At 37.5% G+C, this 14580-nt stretch overlaps 1 protein-coding gene across 1 annotated transcript in view; it reads right to left on the reverse strand.

The window, feature by feature from the left end:
• Positions 1-14580, reverse strand: part of kcnh3 (potassium voltage-gated channel, subfamily H (eag-related), member 3) — a 267497-nt gene that overhangs the window by 62835 nt on the left and 190082 nt on the right. The window contains exons 6-7 of the mRNA XM_062061657.1: positions 10201-10358; positions 7643-7844 (exon numbers count right to left, since the gene is read on the reverse strand). Coding sequence (XP_061917641.1) covers positions 7643-7844; positions 10201-10358 — 360 coding nt within the window. The remainder of the gene's footprint in view (positions 1-7642; positions 7845-10200; positions 10359-14580) is intronic.

Consider the following 14580-nt stretch of genomic DNA (forward strand, 5'->3'; position numbering starts at 1 on the left):
CTATTGGCAGATCATTTTGCTTAGTTCAAATAAAATACCCCTCTTTTTTGTATTTTTTTTTCTTGTTTTTGAACAGCAAATCATATGGTCTAAAAATGCATTTTTCCATGGATAACATGACATCATCGCGCCAAGTGCGTGCTCTTTCAGTCAATTAGTGCGCATATATACAGCCCGGTCCCCGGCCAAAATGTTTTTAATTGTAATTTTGAGGAATTCATCTGAATGTGCATGAACTATTTCTGTTCAAAATAGTTAGAAATGTCACATGTTAAATATTAACTGTCAGTTTACTGTACTGTGCCAACTGTACTACTATATGAGTACGTGTTTTCTATTGTTTCATTGGAAATAAAACAGCAAAGTCCATTTGGCTGTCATCTGTTTTAATTATGAGACACAATTGGGTCAAAGTCTTTTTTTTTCATGCTTGAAATAAGAAATTATTACTTTAAAAAAGTAGTTTTATACTTGTGAGTGTTGATGACACAGCTTTGCAACAGTTGATATTCTAGTTTCAAGCATGTTTTACTCAATATAGGTCATCAAATCTCAGCAACAAGCTGTAATATCTTACTTAGATCATTTAGGACCAGAACACTTAAAACAAGTAAAACACTCTAACATAAAATCTGCTTAGTGAGAAGAATTATCTTATCAGACAGAAAATAAGCAAATATCACCCTTATTTAAGATATTTAATCTTACTTAGATTTCAGTTTTTGCAGTGTATGGGTAATTACAGTGGAACTTGAATTTACGAGGCCCTCGTAACTTTTCGCTTCAAGCATAATTTGACGTACGGGCTACGTCTCAGTGTACCCAGCCATTATGTGCATCTCAGCACAGCCCTTTTGTGCTCAACAGCACAGTGATTGTGGACGGGCTGATCGCTCTCCATTGCTCTTTCAGTCAGCACAGTGCTGCTGTTACAGTAGGGAAGGGATTCATATGGCCCCATGCCTAGGCGAATCTCGCGTGAGAGGAAGAGGGGGGGTTAAACATTTGGCAAAGGAGTATGCTGAAAATGATGGAAAGCGCCACTCTTCATTAGGGGTGTAACGGTACGTGTATTTGTATTGAACCGTTTCGGTACGGGGGTTCCGGTTAGGTTCGGAGGTGTACTGAACGAGTTTCCACACGGACATATTAAGTAGCGCTAACGGGCTACGATAGACTGACCATACGTCCTCTTTTCACCGGACATGTCCTCATTTGCGGAGCTGTCAGGGCGGAGTTTCTTAAATGCCTCGAATGTCCGTCATTTTGAGTGAGGGTTGCTTTTCTAACATGTTGTAAAGAGAAATGTAAATATGTTAACTATATGATGTATCACTTGTAGTTGCATACATGTTGGAAATAAATTGAAACCAAGCCAAACAGTCAAGGTTTGTTTTGACAATTGTTTTGCCATTTTGCGTGCAGAAGTTGAGGGGTAGAAGAGTCAAACCTAGAGTACGCTCCGATGGCCTCCAAGCCGTCCTTGACCTCTCAAAAAAACAACCCTAACCTCTAATTAAGGCTGTGATTGGTCGATTTTCAATACATTATGTCCTGTGTTTACACAACAGACATTTTTTCACTCTTAAAAATAGAAGAACCAGCTTTTACCTAATAGGGTACAACGTCCTTTTTGAGAGACTTTTCTGTCCATTTGTGTACCTTATTTCATCCCAGGGATGAAATAGCAGCATCACACAGCAAACAGCATGTTGGCACACACACACAGTACACACACACACACACACACATACACTCCTAGTACAACTATGAGGGAACAACAAAAAAACATAAGGAGGCTATTTCATCCCAGGGATAAAATAGCCTTTGTGTGTTTTTTTCCTGACCTAAGAAATATACATATATATATATATACATATATATATATACATGTATATGTTATATATATATATATATATATATATATATATATATATATATATATATATATATATATATATATATATATATATATATGTGTGTGTATATATATATATATATATATATATATATATATATATATATATATATATATATATATATATATATATATATATATATATATATATATATATATACATATACATATATATATATATATATATATATATATATATATATATATATATATATATATATATATATATATGTACAGTACAGGCCAAAAGTTTGAACACACCTTCGCCCGGATCATGTTTTGTTTAGTTTTTGACTACTTTAGTTCTATTTCAGCACCCCTGGGTTTGTGTTTTGGTTACCATGGGTGCTGATTAGTTTCACCTGCCTCTGATTCGGGTTCGGGACGCTCACCTGCTCCCGGGCACTAATCAGAGAGCTACTTATTTCTGTTTTTCGCCACATACAGTCTGGCTGTTTTGTTTGCTCCTGGAACACGTTGATTAAGTCTATGATTCTTGATTCTAATTCATGTGCTAAGCTTTGCCGTAGCTCACATGCTATCGGAACGCTTTTCTGTATTTTTGTATTTTGAATGATTTAGGGAAAATAAATCATCTTCTTACCTGCACCTTGCCTCTGGAGTTCCGTCTGCATCTTGGGAGAACGATACACGCAGTAACATGCAACCACGGCGTAACAGAAGGCATTGAAACTATGCATGAACACATGTGGAGTTATGTACTTAAAAAAGGTGAAAAAACTGAAAACATGTTTTATATTCTAGTGTCTTCAAAATAGCCACCCTTTGCTCTGATTACTGCTTTGCACACTCTTGGCATTCTCTCGATGAGCTTCATGCACACCTGTGAAGTGCAAACCATTTCAGGTGACTACCTCTTGAAACTCATTCAGAGAATGCCAAGAGTGAGCAAAAAAGTAATCAGAGCAATGGGTGGCTATTTTGAAGAAACTAAAATATAAAACAAGTACATAACTCCACATGTGTTCATTCATAGTTTTGATGCCTTCAGTGACAATCTACAATGTAAATAGTCATGAAAATAAAGAAAACTTTTGGCCTGTACTGTATATATATATAATATAACCCTAAGTAGTATAAGTAGTTCCAATTAAAATATTAATAATTAGAGGTGTAATGGTACGTGTATTTGTATTGAACCGTTTCGGTACGGGGGTGTTGGTTCGGTTCGGAGGTGTACCGAACGAGTTTCCACACGGACATATTAAGTAGCGTAACGCACGTTGTGTAAACAATGCACACGAGGCACAACACACGGCATGCTAGAAGTTAACAGGCTACGATAGACTGACCATACGTCCTCTTTTCACCGGACATGTCCTCTTTTGCGGGGTTGTCCGGGCGGAGTTTTTTAAATGCCTCAAATGTTAGGCATTTTGAGTTAGGGTTGCGTGTATTTTTAATGTACGTTCAGGGTTAAGAAGGGGTTAAAAACAAAACAAATTGTGTGCGCAGCAGCATTGGTGAGGGAGGGGCAGAGACAGAGAGAGCGAGAGAGTTATGATAAACGCGCATGCGTCGCCAGGCTCTGCTTTTTATCCATAGATTTATCAGGTATCATTTTTTATTATCTATACCAGGGGTGTCAAAAGTGTGCCCTGGAGGCCATTTGCGGCCCACAGCTAATGTTTTAATGGCCCACGGCACATTCTAAAAATACTATTAAAATAAACAAAAACATAACAAAAGTGAAATAAAAAAAGCTTAAAGGTTAAATGTAATTTGGAAAAAGTTGCAATGTTGACTAATAAAACAAAGCTGTTTTTTTTCTTTCAAACTGTCATTGCTCAAAACATAATATTGAATCAAAATCATTGTTATTATGAATTATTGACCTATCCAAGGTTCCCATAACTTCACATCAAATATTCCACTAAGAAAAAAAATTTTGGTGGAAGATTTTGCAAATTTGGTAAACAAATAACCAAAAAATTTACATTTTGTTGTTTCCTTACTGTACCGAAAATGAACCGAACCGTGACCTCTAAACCGAGGTACGTACCGAACCGAAATTTTTGTGTACCGTTACACCCCTATTAATAATAGGTATTGTCTATGACACAGGTGTCAAACTCAAGGCCTGCCAAGTCATTCCATATGGCCCGCAAAAGCCTGGTAGTAAAATGCGTCTTACTTCATCCCTCTTACCAAAGGTATTTGTTATTTCCATTTTGACTGAAAAACTGTATAGACTGCATGAAATTGCATACACTTTAAACTTTAATATCTGATCGTGCAGCAAATATATTTGTATAAACTGTATTACAAAAAAAAAAATCTGATTTAGACTTTAAATTATGACTTCAAAGCAAGTTATACATCATGTTGTATGTTAAAAACATTTAATACTCAAGCGCATAGGAAATTGTGTAATAATACTATTAGGCGCTTATTATTCATATATATTCACTGTTACTGTTACAAGCAACTCCTGAAGGCAGCCAAGACTGTGATGTGGCCCTCAATGAAAACAAGTTTGACACCCCTGGTCTATGAGCTAAACCAGTGTTTTTCAACCTTTTTTGAGCCAAGGCACATTTTTTTGCGTTGAAAAAATGCGGAGGCACATCACCAGCAGAAATCATAAAAAAACTAAACTCGGTTGACAGTAAAAAGTCATTGTCGCAATTGTTGGATATAACTTTAAAGCATAACCAAGCATGCATCACTATAGCTCTTGTCTCAAAGTAGGTGTACTGTCACCACCTGTCACATCACGCCGTGACTTATTTTGACTTTTTTGCTGTTTTCCTGTGTGTAGTGTTTTAGTTCTTGTCTTGCGCTCCTATTTTGGTGGCTTTTTCTCTTTTTTTGGTATTTTCCTGCAGCAGTTTTATGTCTTCCTTTGAGCGATATTTCCCGCATCTACTTTGTTTTAGCAATCAAGAATATTTCAGTTGTTTTTATCCTTCTTTGTGTGGACATTGTTGATTGTCATGTCATGTTCGGATGTACATTGTGGACGCCGTCTTTGCTCCACAGTAAGTCTTTGCTGTCGTCCAGCATTCTGTTTTTGTTTACTTTGTAGCCAGTTTCGTTCTGCATAGCGTTCCCTAAGTTTCACTGCCTTTTCTTAGGGGCACTCACCTTTTGTTTATTTTTGGTTTAAGCATTAGATAACTTTTTACCTGCACACTGCCTCCCGCTGTTTCCGACATCTACAAAGCAATTAGCTACCGGCTGATATGGAAGAGTATTACACGGTTACTCTGCCGAGCTCTAGACAACACAGACACTCAACAACAACACATAATTTGCAGATTATAATTACTGGTTTGCAAAAAAATATTTTTAACCCAAATAGGTGAAATGAGATAATCTCCCACGGCACACCAAACTGTTTCTCACGGCACACTAGTGTGTCGCGGCACAGTGGTTGAAAAACACTGAGCTAAACACATTTTAATACAGCAGGTACCCTTAAGGTACTGTTGAATTTGGTACAAATGTGTATTTTATATTACATTGTACTCTTTTTATGTATTATAAAGGTATACTTCCGGCCTCTTAAAGACCAATACTGTACTTTTGAGAGAAAATGTACCTATATTTTTAGGAGTGTTAGGAAAAATGGTGTTACAAAATAATGTCATTACTAACACCGTTACTTTTACTGGTAATTACTAATCTAAGTAATTACTTTTACGTACGTTACAACGTCGTTACCGATGTGTTTGATGAAACGTGGCGCGCTACTTTTGATGTGGTTGTATGTCAACAAGAACGCATCAGAAGCACAGCAAGTTCAATGCAGGGAATATATGTTTACTAATGAAAGCAACAACCAGCACCAATCTAAAATCCACTTGATATCAAATAGGAAGAGGCAACATCACACAGCAAACAACAAGTTGGCTAAGTACACACACATACACTCCTACTACCACTATGAGGGGACAACAAATCAATGATTGAAGTCACAAGCTTGCAATCCTACAATTTCCTGTTTGTGGACAAGGACACAGAACAGCCATCGAAGCACATTCAATCTCTTTATTAACTAGCACAAACACAACCCGGTGAAAAGATTCAACAGAACTGGCATCACTGCCGCTGCTAAGCTAACAAACGCGCGGCCACCTGGCCAAAAGGCACTGCCTTTTAAATGCACGCACGCTCCGCTCTCATGAAACGTCTCTCAACTGCATATACCAGATATTTGAAGTTTGTTTTTTTAAAGTAACACATTAATTACTTTCCTTAGTAATCAATTACAATAATTAAAAAGGAATTACCGTACTTTTCGGAGTATAAGTCGCTCCGGAGTATAAGTCGCACCGGCCGAAAATGCATAATAAAGAAGGAAAAAAACATATATAAGTCGCACTGGAGTATAAGTATTTTTGGGGGAAATTTATTTGATAAAAGCCAACACCAAGAATAGACATTTGAAAGGCAATTTTAAATAAATAAAGAATAGTGAACAACAGGCTGAATAAGTGTACGTTATATGAGGCATAAATAACCAACTGAGAACATGCCTGGTATGTTAACGTAACATATTATGGTAAGAGTCATTCAAATAACTATAACATATAGAACATGCTATATGTTTACCAAACAATCTGTCACTCCTAATCGCTAAATCCCATGAAATCTTATACATCTAGTCTCTTACGTGAATGAGCTAGATAATATTATTTGATATTTTACGGTAATGTGTTAATCATTTCACACATAAGTCGCTCCTGAGTATAAGTCGCAGCCAAACTATGAAAAAAACTGTGACTTATAGTCCGAAAAATACGGTATATTACTTTTTTGGTAAAGTAACTTTTGTTAATTACTTCTTAAAGTATTTTTCCGAACACTGATTAAGGCCACTGACCTACTCAGTAGCCTTGTGGTTAGAGTGTTCGCCCTGAGATCGATAGGTCGTGAGTTCAAACCCCGAGTCATACCAAAGACTATAAAAATGGGACCCATTACCTCCCTGCTTGGCATTCAGCATCAACGGGTTGGAATTGGGGGTTAAATTGGGCCACCGCTGCTGCTTACTGCTCCCCTCACCTCCAAGGGGGTGGAACAAGGGGATGAGTCAAATGCAGAGGGTAATTTCACCACACCTAGTGTGTGTGTGACTATCATTGGTACTTTAACTTTAAATGTATTTATCCGTCACTACAGGGAAATGAAGCCTCCAAATGTTTAATGAGCTCTTACAAAATGACTCATTATAACCAATTATGGTTATCTTTAAGTTTAAAAATACACTTTATTTAAAATATTTCAATGTTACTATCATTTTTACATGGATAAATCGCCCTGAGCTCCACTTGTCCAACAGTCAGCTAATGTGTTTATTTTGCTGCAGCGATGTAAACGACATTCAGGTGATAATATCGTATGCTTTTGTCAGGGGAAAACAGGAAATCGATCTTTTTGACCCGCTTTATCATCTTTTTCACAGTAAATCTTTATAGTGGAAAGCGTTCATCCGATGCTCAGGGGAGCTGTCCGTGGTGCTGAACTCATCTGGCAGGGAGATTGGAACTTAAGTGGTCATTAGAGTGATGAAGCGTGAATGGAGTTGTTAGAGTTCATTTTGGGGAACAAGGAACACAATTACTGTGCATTCTGATGAATAGACCTCATTGTTTCCTCCAGGCTTTATTCGCAGCTACTGGCAGTAGACACTTATGCTGTAGTTAATAATAAGGAGCTGTATTTAAAAAGACAGTATTAGATTGAAGTCGAACTGACCAATGTCCCAGGATCCAGGACTTTCTAGCTCCCTGCGGCCAATGAAGTACCAGACGCAGGCCATCCAGTGCGCCAGCAGGGCGAACATGGACATGAGCAGGGTGAGGACCACGGCGCTGTACTGGGAGTAGCGCTCCAACTTCTGCAGCAGGCGCAGCAAGCGCAGCAGACGCACTGTCTTCAGCAGGTGGACGCCAAAGTACTGCGGAGACATAATGGATGTCAGATCCCAGGACAGTGTCCATTTGTCCCGTTCGACACTCAACAGTCGTCAAGGCAAAATCCCAAAATGTAGTGAGGCTAAATCGGGCTGATGACCTTCCCTTTAATAGGGGTGTGTTTTAAAACATTCTCATGAAATTCAATATACATTATGATTTTTATTCAACATTATATCTATTAGTTATTTTTTCCAAAACAATGATCTACCTTAAACACTTTAATTACCCCTCAATTTGAGCAAATGTAGTCTCCTATAGTTGCTGGGTGTTTGGTCTACTGTATGAAATTAAATATTGTTCGGATTTTCTAATTGGGGAAAAATAAGAAATAAAATAAAAAGATAAAAATTTCAATTCAGTTTAAAATGTTATTACTTTTTTTAAATTATAGAATACAATAGGCTTTTTATTGTCATTGCACATTAGGAACAACAAAATTGCGGAACACTGATGGCAGGAGCTGCCATGCAAGGTACCACATTTTTCGGAGTATAAACCGCACCGGAGTATAAGTTGCACCTGTTGAAAATGCATAATAAAGAAGGAAAAAAACATATATAAGTCGCACTGGAGTATAAGTCGCATTTTTGGGGGGAATTTATTTGATAAAAGCCAACATCAAGAATAGACATTTGAAAGGCAATTTCAAATAAATAAAGAATAGTGAACAACAGGCTGAATAAGTGTACGTTATATGAGGCATAAATAACCAACTGAGAACGTGCCTGGTATGTATGGTATGTTTAACCCTAAACACTAAAAAGACTAACTCTGTCTGCTTCTCCATAAAAAAGCTACCTCAAACAAACCTGAATATAAAAATTAATGAGGAGGTCATTGAACAAGTACCTGAAGTCAAATATTTGGGCATAATCATAGACTATGAGCTGAATTTTAAAAGTCACATTAAGAAAATGTGTAAAACCCTGAAGACAAACCTAGGCTGTTTTAAGATCATAAGACACTGCTTAACTCTTAGCTGTGCTTTTACTTTTATGAATGCAATGATTCTGTCACACATATCTTATGGCTTAACTACATGGTCCCAGGCACACCAGTCATCAATCAAGACCATTGAGTGTCTTTATAACCGCACCTTGAAAGTTCTAGACAAGAAGAGTATACGATATCATCATTGCCAAATGTTAACCAAATACAATATTTTAAGTTTTACCAATTTTATTTTGTTACACACAGTCAAACTGGTTTTTAAATGCTTGTATAACTCTGCTCCCCAATTGCTCTGCAAAGCAATTACAAGACTGCAAAGTGGTACCAGATCTACCACCCGAGCAGTGTCAAAAGGCAAATGTTGTGTTCCATTCCGTAGAACATCTTTTGCCCAGACTGCCTTTTCAATAAAAGGACCACAGCTATGGGACTCTTTACCGGACACTTTGAAAAGTATACCTGCACTTGTCACTTTCAAAAAACAATTATGGCTAGTTGAGCAACAATCGTGTTCCCATGTTTAGTTTTTACTAATTTTTACTAATTGGTTTTTATCTAGTCTGCACTTTGTCTGTGTTATTATTATTATTGGCTTTTATCTAGTTTGCACTTTGTCTGTATTATTACTATTATCATTATTATCAACTCATTCTATTTTTTATTTTCCTATTTTAATGATGTTGGATCTGTGTTGTTGTTGTTGTTGGGGACAAGTGTTGTAAATTAGCTTTGGCTACAAACACTATGATGCATGCATCGGATAACTGTTTCAGATGTCTATGTTTTTGTATCTGTCCCTATTTCAAATAAACCTCTATATATATATATATAACGTAACATATTATGGTAAGAGTCATTCAAATAACTATAACATATAGAACATGCTATACGTTTACCAAACAACTCACTCCTAATCGCTAAATCCCATGAAATCTTATACGTCTAGTCTCTTACGTGAATGAGCTAAATAATATTATTTGATATTTTACGCTAATGTGTTAATAATTTCACACATAAGTCGCTCCTGAGTATAAGTCGCACCCCCGGCCAAACTATGAAAAAAACTGTGATATATAGTCCGAAAAATACGGTACATAAATATTGGCAAAAACAGATGTGGCTGTAGGCAACCTCCTGATGTAGTCTTAAGGTAGGTTTTAAGCTTTGGTATGAACAAACTCATTGGCTGTATTAATGAGCTATTTATATTATTATTATCAACTATTACAAAATTGGTTCTGTTGTTGTTGTGTTGTTCTAACATGCTTGTTCATAAACAACCACGTGGTTATAGAGAGAGCTACGTTTTCCTTTCCACTTTCTCATGCACTCCAGATGACTATTAAAGATAAAAATTAACATTGAAGACACTTTATGTAGACTCACCACGCTGACGTTGAAGGCGTACAGGAGGTCAAAGGGCAGGGCGGCGATGAGGTCCACAAAGAGCCACGTGGTGACGTAGTGGACGCAGATGGAGCGGGCGTCGTACACCACCTGGCCCGACGTGCTCACGAAGGTCGTTCGAAAGTTCAACGCAATGTCTGATATGAGAAGAGAGCAAGAAATGACATAAAACGGTACAAAAGCCTATTTTCAAACTGTAAATATAATTGCAATATGAATAATAATTTGATTGCATTTTCTTTTTTTCCTGACAAATGCTAATCACAAAGAATGAAATATTTTGTCTTCAAGCTCTGAGAAGAAAACGCAAGGACAATTATCTTTTATATCAAAGAAAAAAGACTGTGTCAAAACACTCAAGTGAATTGTGTTCATCATTGAAAATTTAGTTTTTTTAAAATAATGGAACCTCTTAAGTTGAACATTTTGGAATATTTTGGAATTTTGGTGAAATACGTGTTTTCCACATCGTACAATCATTCAGAACACTATAACATATGTTAAGTTAACACTAGAAAAAGAGTGCGGGCCTCAGCCAGGCTTTATCTTCAAATAGTAAATAATCCTTTTAAAAAAAAGATGGCAGCAGAACATGGCTACTTCAAGTTCCACAGCATAGAGCATGGGTGTCAAACTCTGGCCCCCGTGTAATTTCACTTGGCCCTTGAGGCGATATCAAGTTAACACTAGAGCTGGCCCGCCGATTATGTACAGCGGCGGTGCCGCGGTAACACCGCATTCACCGCTAATTCTCATAATTGCCAACCCTCCCGGGAGACTCCCAAATTTCTGTGCCCCTCCCGAAAATCGTCACGTCCGCTTTTCATCCAGTCCAACGAGTGCTGGCCATGTCACATAATATGTGCGGCTTCTGCACACACACACAAGTGAATGCAAGGCATACTTGATCAACAGCGATACAGGTTACACTGAGGGTGACCGTATAAACAACTTTAACACTGTTACAAATATACGCCACACTGTGAACCCACACCAAACAAGAATGACAAACACATTTCGGGAGAACATCCGCACCGTAACACAACATAAACACAACAGAACAAATACCCAGAACCCTTTGCAGCACTAACTCTTCCGGGACGCTACAAGGTGTGTGTGGGAGGGGGAGGGGCGGTGGGTAGAGGGGGGTGTATTTTGTAGCGTCCCGGAAGAGTTAGTGCTGCAAAGGGTTCTGGGTATTTGTTCTGTTGTGTTTATGTTGTGTTACGGTGCGGATGTTCTCCCGAAATGTGTTTGTGATTCTTGTTTGGTGTGGATTCACAGTGTGGCGTATATTTCCAAGACTGTGGTCCGGGTGGACTACGAGATATAATGACTGATGAACACCTTCGTTCGATAATGAAGGTTGCCTCAGCCCAAAGCCTGAGCACCGACATTAATGAACTAGCATCCAAGAATAGATGCCAGGTATCTGGCTTGGGCACATCAGATTAGATCAGTGTGTTGCAAACTGAGCAGTTTAAAGTCCTGAATGGTTGCTTTATTCATTGTTATTTTATTTTCAAATTTATTAGCCTGTGTAAAAAGTTAATGTTGATATTTACCACAGAAGGCTGCAAATAGAAAAGAGGCATTACATGTTTATCTAAATTGTATTTGATATGCCATTGATATTTTTTTATTATTAGAAACTCGATTTTGCATGTCACTATAAAGTTATATAAGCCTTTGTCAGGGCATAGACTATGATGCAGTTTCCTGCGTGTGTTGCTTTCCCGAGATGCAAACGAGCTGAAGCGGACATGGCGTGGAGGTAAGGACATGATTTTATTTTACACTACCAAAGCTCAAAAAAGGTATAAACAAAAGGCGCTCACAGAGGAGGTAACAAACTTGGCTATGAAACAAAAGACATGCACGTGGGCACAAAAACTATGAACAATAAACACAAACTTACTTGGCATAGAACATGGCATGAAGACGCGTGATCATAAAGAGGGCAGAGAATAAATGTGCAGAGAAGGTGATGTCGCCAGGAAGACCAACAGAAAAAGACAGGCTTTAAATAACAGTGACATGATTGGTGAAAACAGGTGCGTGACTCAAAACGTGAAACAGGTGCGTGACGTGACAGGTGAAAACTAATGAGTTACTATGGAAACAAAACAAACAAGGAAGTGTACAACCAGGAACTAAAAAGAGTCCAAAAAATAAACAGCACATGGCCAAACCAAAACATGATAAACAGACATGACAGCCTTGCTTGTTCAATATTCAATGCAAAACTTGTTTGGGTCCCTCTTAAAAGGTTAATTTGTTCAACCTTGGCCCGCGGCTTTGTTCAGTTTTAAATTTTGGCCCACTCTGTATCTGAGTTTGACACCCCTGGCATAGAGCATCACCATGGTTACCCCGAGACCGAAGCTTTCACGACATTACATCAGTTAAGACATCATTGTTAATTCCCCACGCAGGACTCGTCCATGAGTAGCTAAGTGTTCACCTTGAGAAGAATTGAGAAGAAAGAAGAACTACAACAAAATAATAATTCAAGATGCTCTGTCATCGCACGCAAGTGAAGAAATGAAAGGAAGTCCGTAGACACATCTGAGTTTGTTACGCTATTGATGCGCCAACGCCGGCACGATTAGTTGTGACAAACGGCGTATCGACTGACAGGAGGTCCCGCATAAAAGTTGTGGGTGGCTGGTGTGATTGAATTTGCGAGCGGACAATTCTCCACGGATGGGCGACGGCTCACATTTCCTTATCTAACGACAAGAAACAAAGAGGCTTTCTAGGAAATGACCTTAGAAGTAATGTTCACTGGTGCTAATGCTCATATCCTTCCTGTGACGCAAAGCTCTCATTAAAAAAAACTTGAATATTGATGAATATCATCCGCAACAAGACAAACTCTTCTCAAAATGGTGGCATGTAATGTGTGGCTGGCTTGCAATGCTGCCATGTACAGTACAGGTGAGTTAGTGCTAGGGTTGAAAGGTCACAATGTTTATTTTTACACAAACAAAAACAGATGTTTGGTTGATAAGAGCTGTTTGGACCTGTAGTCACTTTTATGCCATATTGTAATAACTAAGCTGCAGAAGACCTCAAACAGGAAGTAAATCTAAATAATGAGGGAGGGCACCATTGGCACCATGGGAACATTTTTTATTAAAAAAAATTAACTATGAGCCCCTACAGTAGGGCAGAATATATTAATTATTAATAATTTGCAATAACGTGTGACAATAATGGAGTAAAGTTCCACAGGCCGGCTCATTTTTCTCAACATGAGTTCAGTGCAAACTATACAGTAGTTTCAAAAATGAATTTCTGGCTGGCTGAAATATTGTGCAAATTATTTTATAAAATGATCTGGTCGAGTTCTCAATTGCAGAATGATTAGCAGGCTAAACATTACATTTTATTAATTATAGAGAAGGCTAAAACATTGTCATGCAGCAATATGAAGACAATTAACTTGTACAACATGTAATGTACAGAATATCAGAAGCACTTAAGGTAGAAATAACAAAGATTACATTACCAAGCATCTTTGAAAATCAAAGCATGGTCGTAACAATCAACATTTTATGTTATTAACGTGTGAAAATGCTATCTTAACATGGTGTAGCTCCTTATCTGAATGCAAGTGCTCCTAAAGCAGGAATAGAAATTCTGTATTCCAACAAAATGCAAAATCCGGCAAAAAGCCAACCCATTGAGGTATTTTTTTAGTTTTTCATTAAAAGCGTGTTTGTCCTATTTGTTTTGAGCTGTTTCAAAAAGCATAACGTTCAAAGCACATTTCATTAAAGCAAACTATTTGTCCAGTTATGGTGTTAAAACTAGAAAATTATTTGTCTCGGGTAAACTTATTAATGATGAAATAGTGATATATATCTGCAATTATCGCGGCTAATTTTGAGTTAACTATTAACAAAATGCGATTAATTGTAAATATTTTAATCAGCCCTAGTCACAATAAATGATTAAATGATAAATAATGAATGATTAAATGATGATAATATACAGTCGAATCAGTCACCGCATCGCGCTTCCAAGTTTGCGGCTTCACTCTAGGGCATATTTTTTAAGGGCGTAAATTAAGCATTTGTAAGCATAAACATGGCCAAATTAACCAAAATATCAATACTGCAGTAGTATTGGATTGCTAGATAAAACCAAAGCAATCATAACACCTTGTTCAGTGATTGGCTCAGCCTCTGGTAGCATTGCTATACTGGATTTAACAAGTGTAAAGGAGAACATGTGGGTGTTTTTCTTTCATATTGCTAAAAATTGTATTTAGAAGGTCGTAACAGGTTTTTTTAGGCTTTAGCTATAAAAGTATGCAATTTGTAATTATTAATAATCCTACTTCGCGGAAAT

The sequence above is a fragment of the Entelurus aequoreus genome, linkage group LG10, assembly GCF_033978785.1.
Source record: "Entelurus aequoreus isolate RoL-2023_Sb linkage group LG10, RoL_Eaeq_v1.1, whole genome shotgun sequence".
Lineage (NCBI taxonomy): Eukaryota > Metazoa > Chordata > Actinopteri > Syngnathiformes > Syngnathidae > Entelurus > Entelurus aequoreus.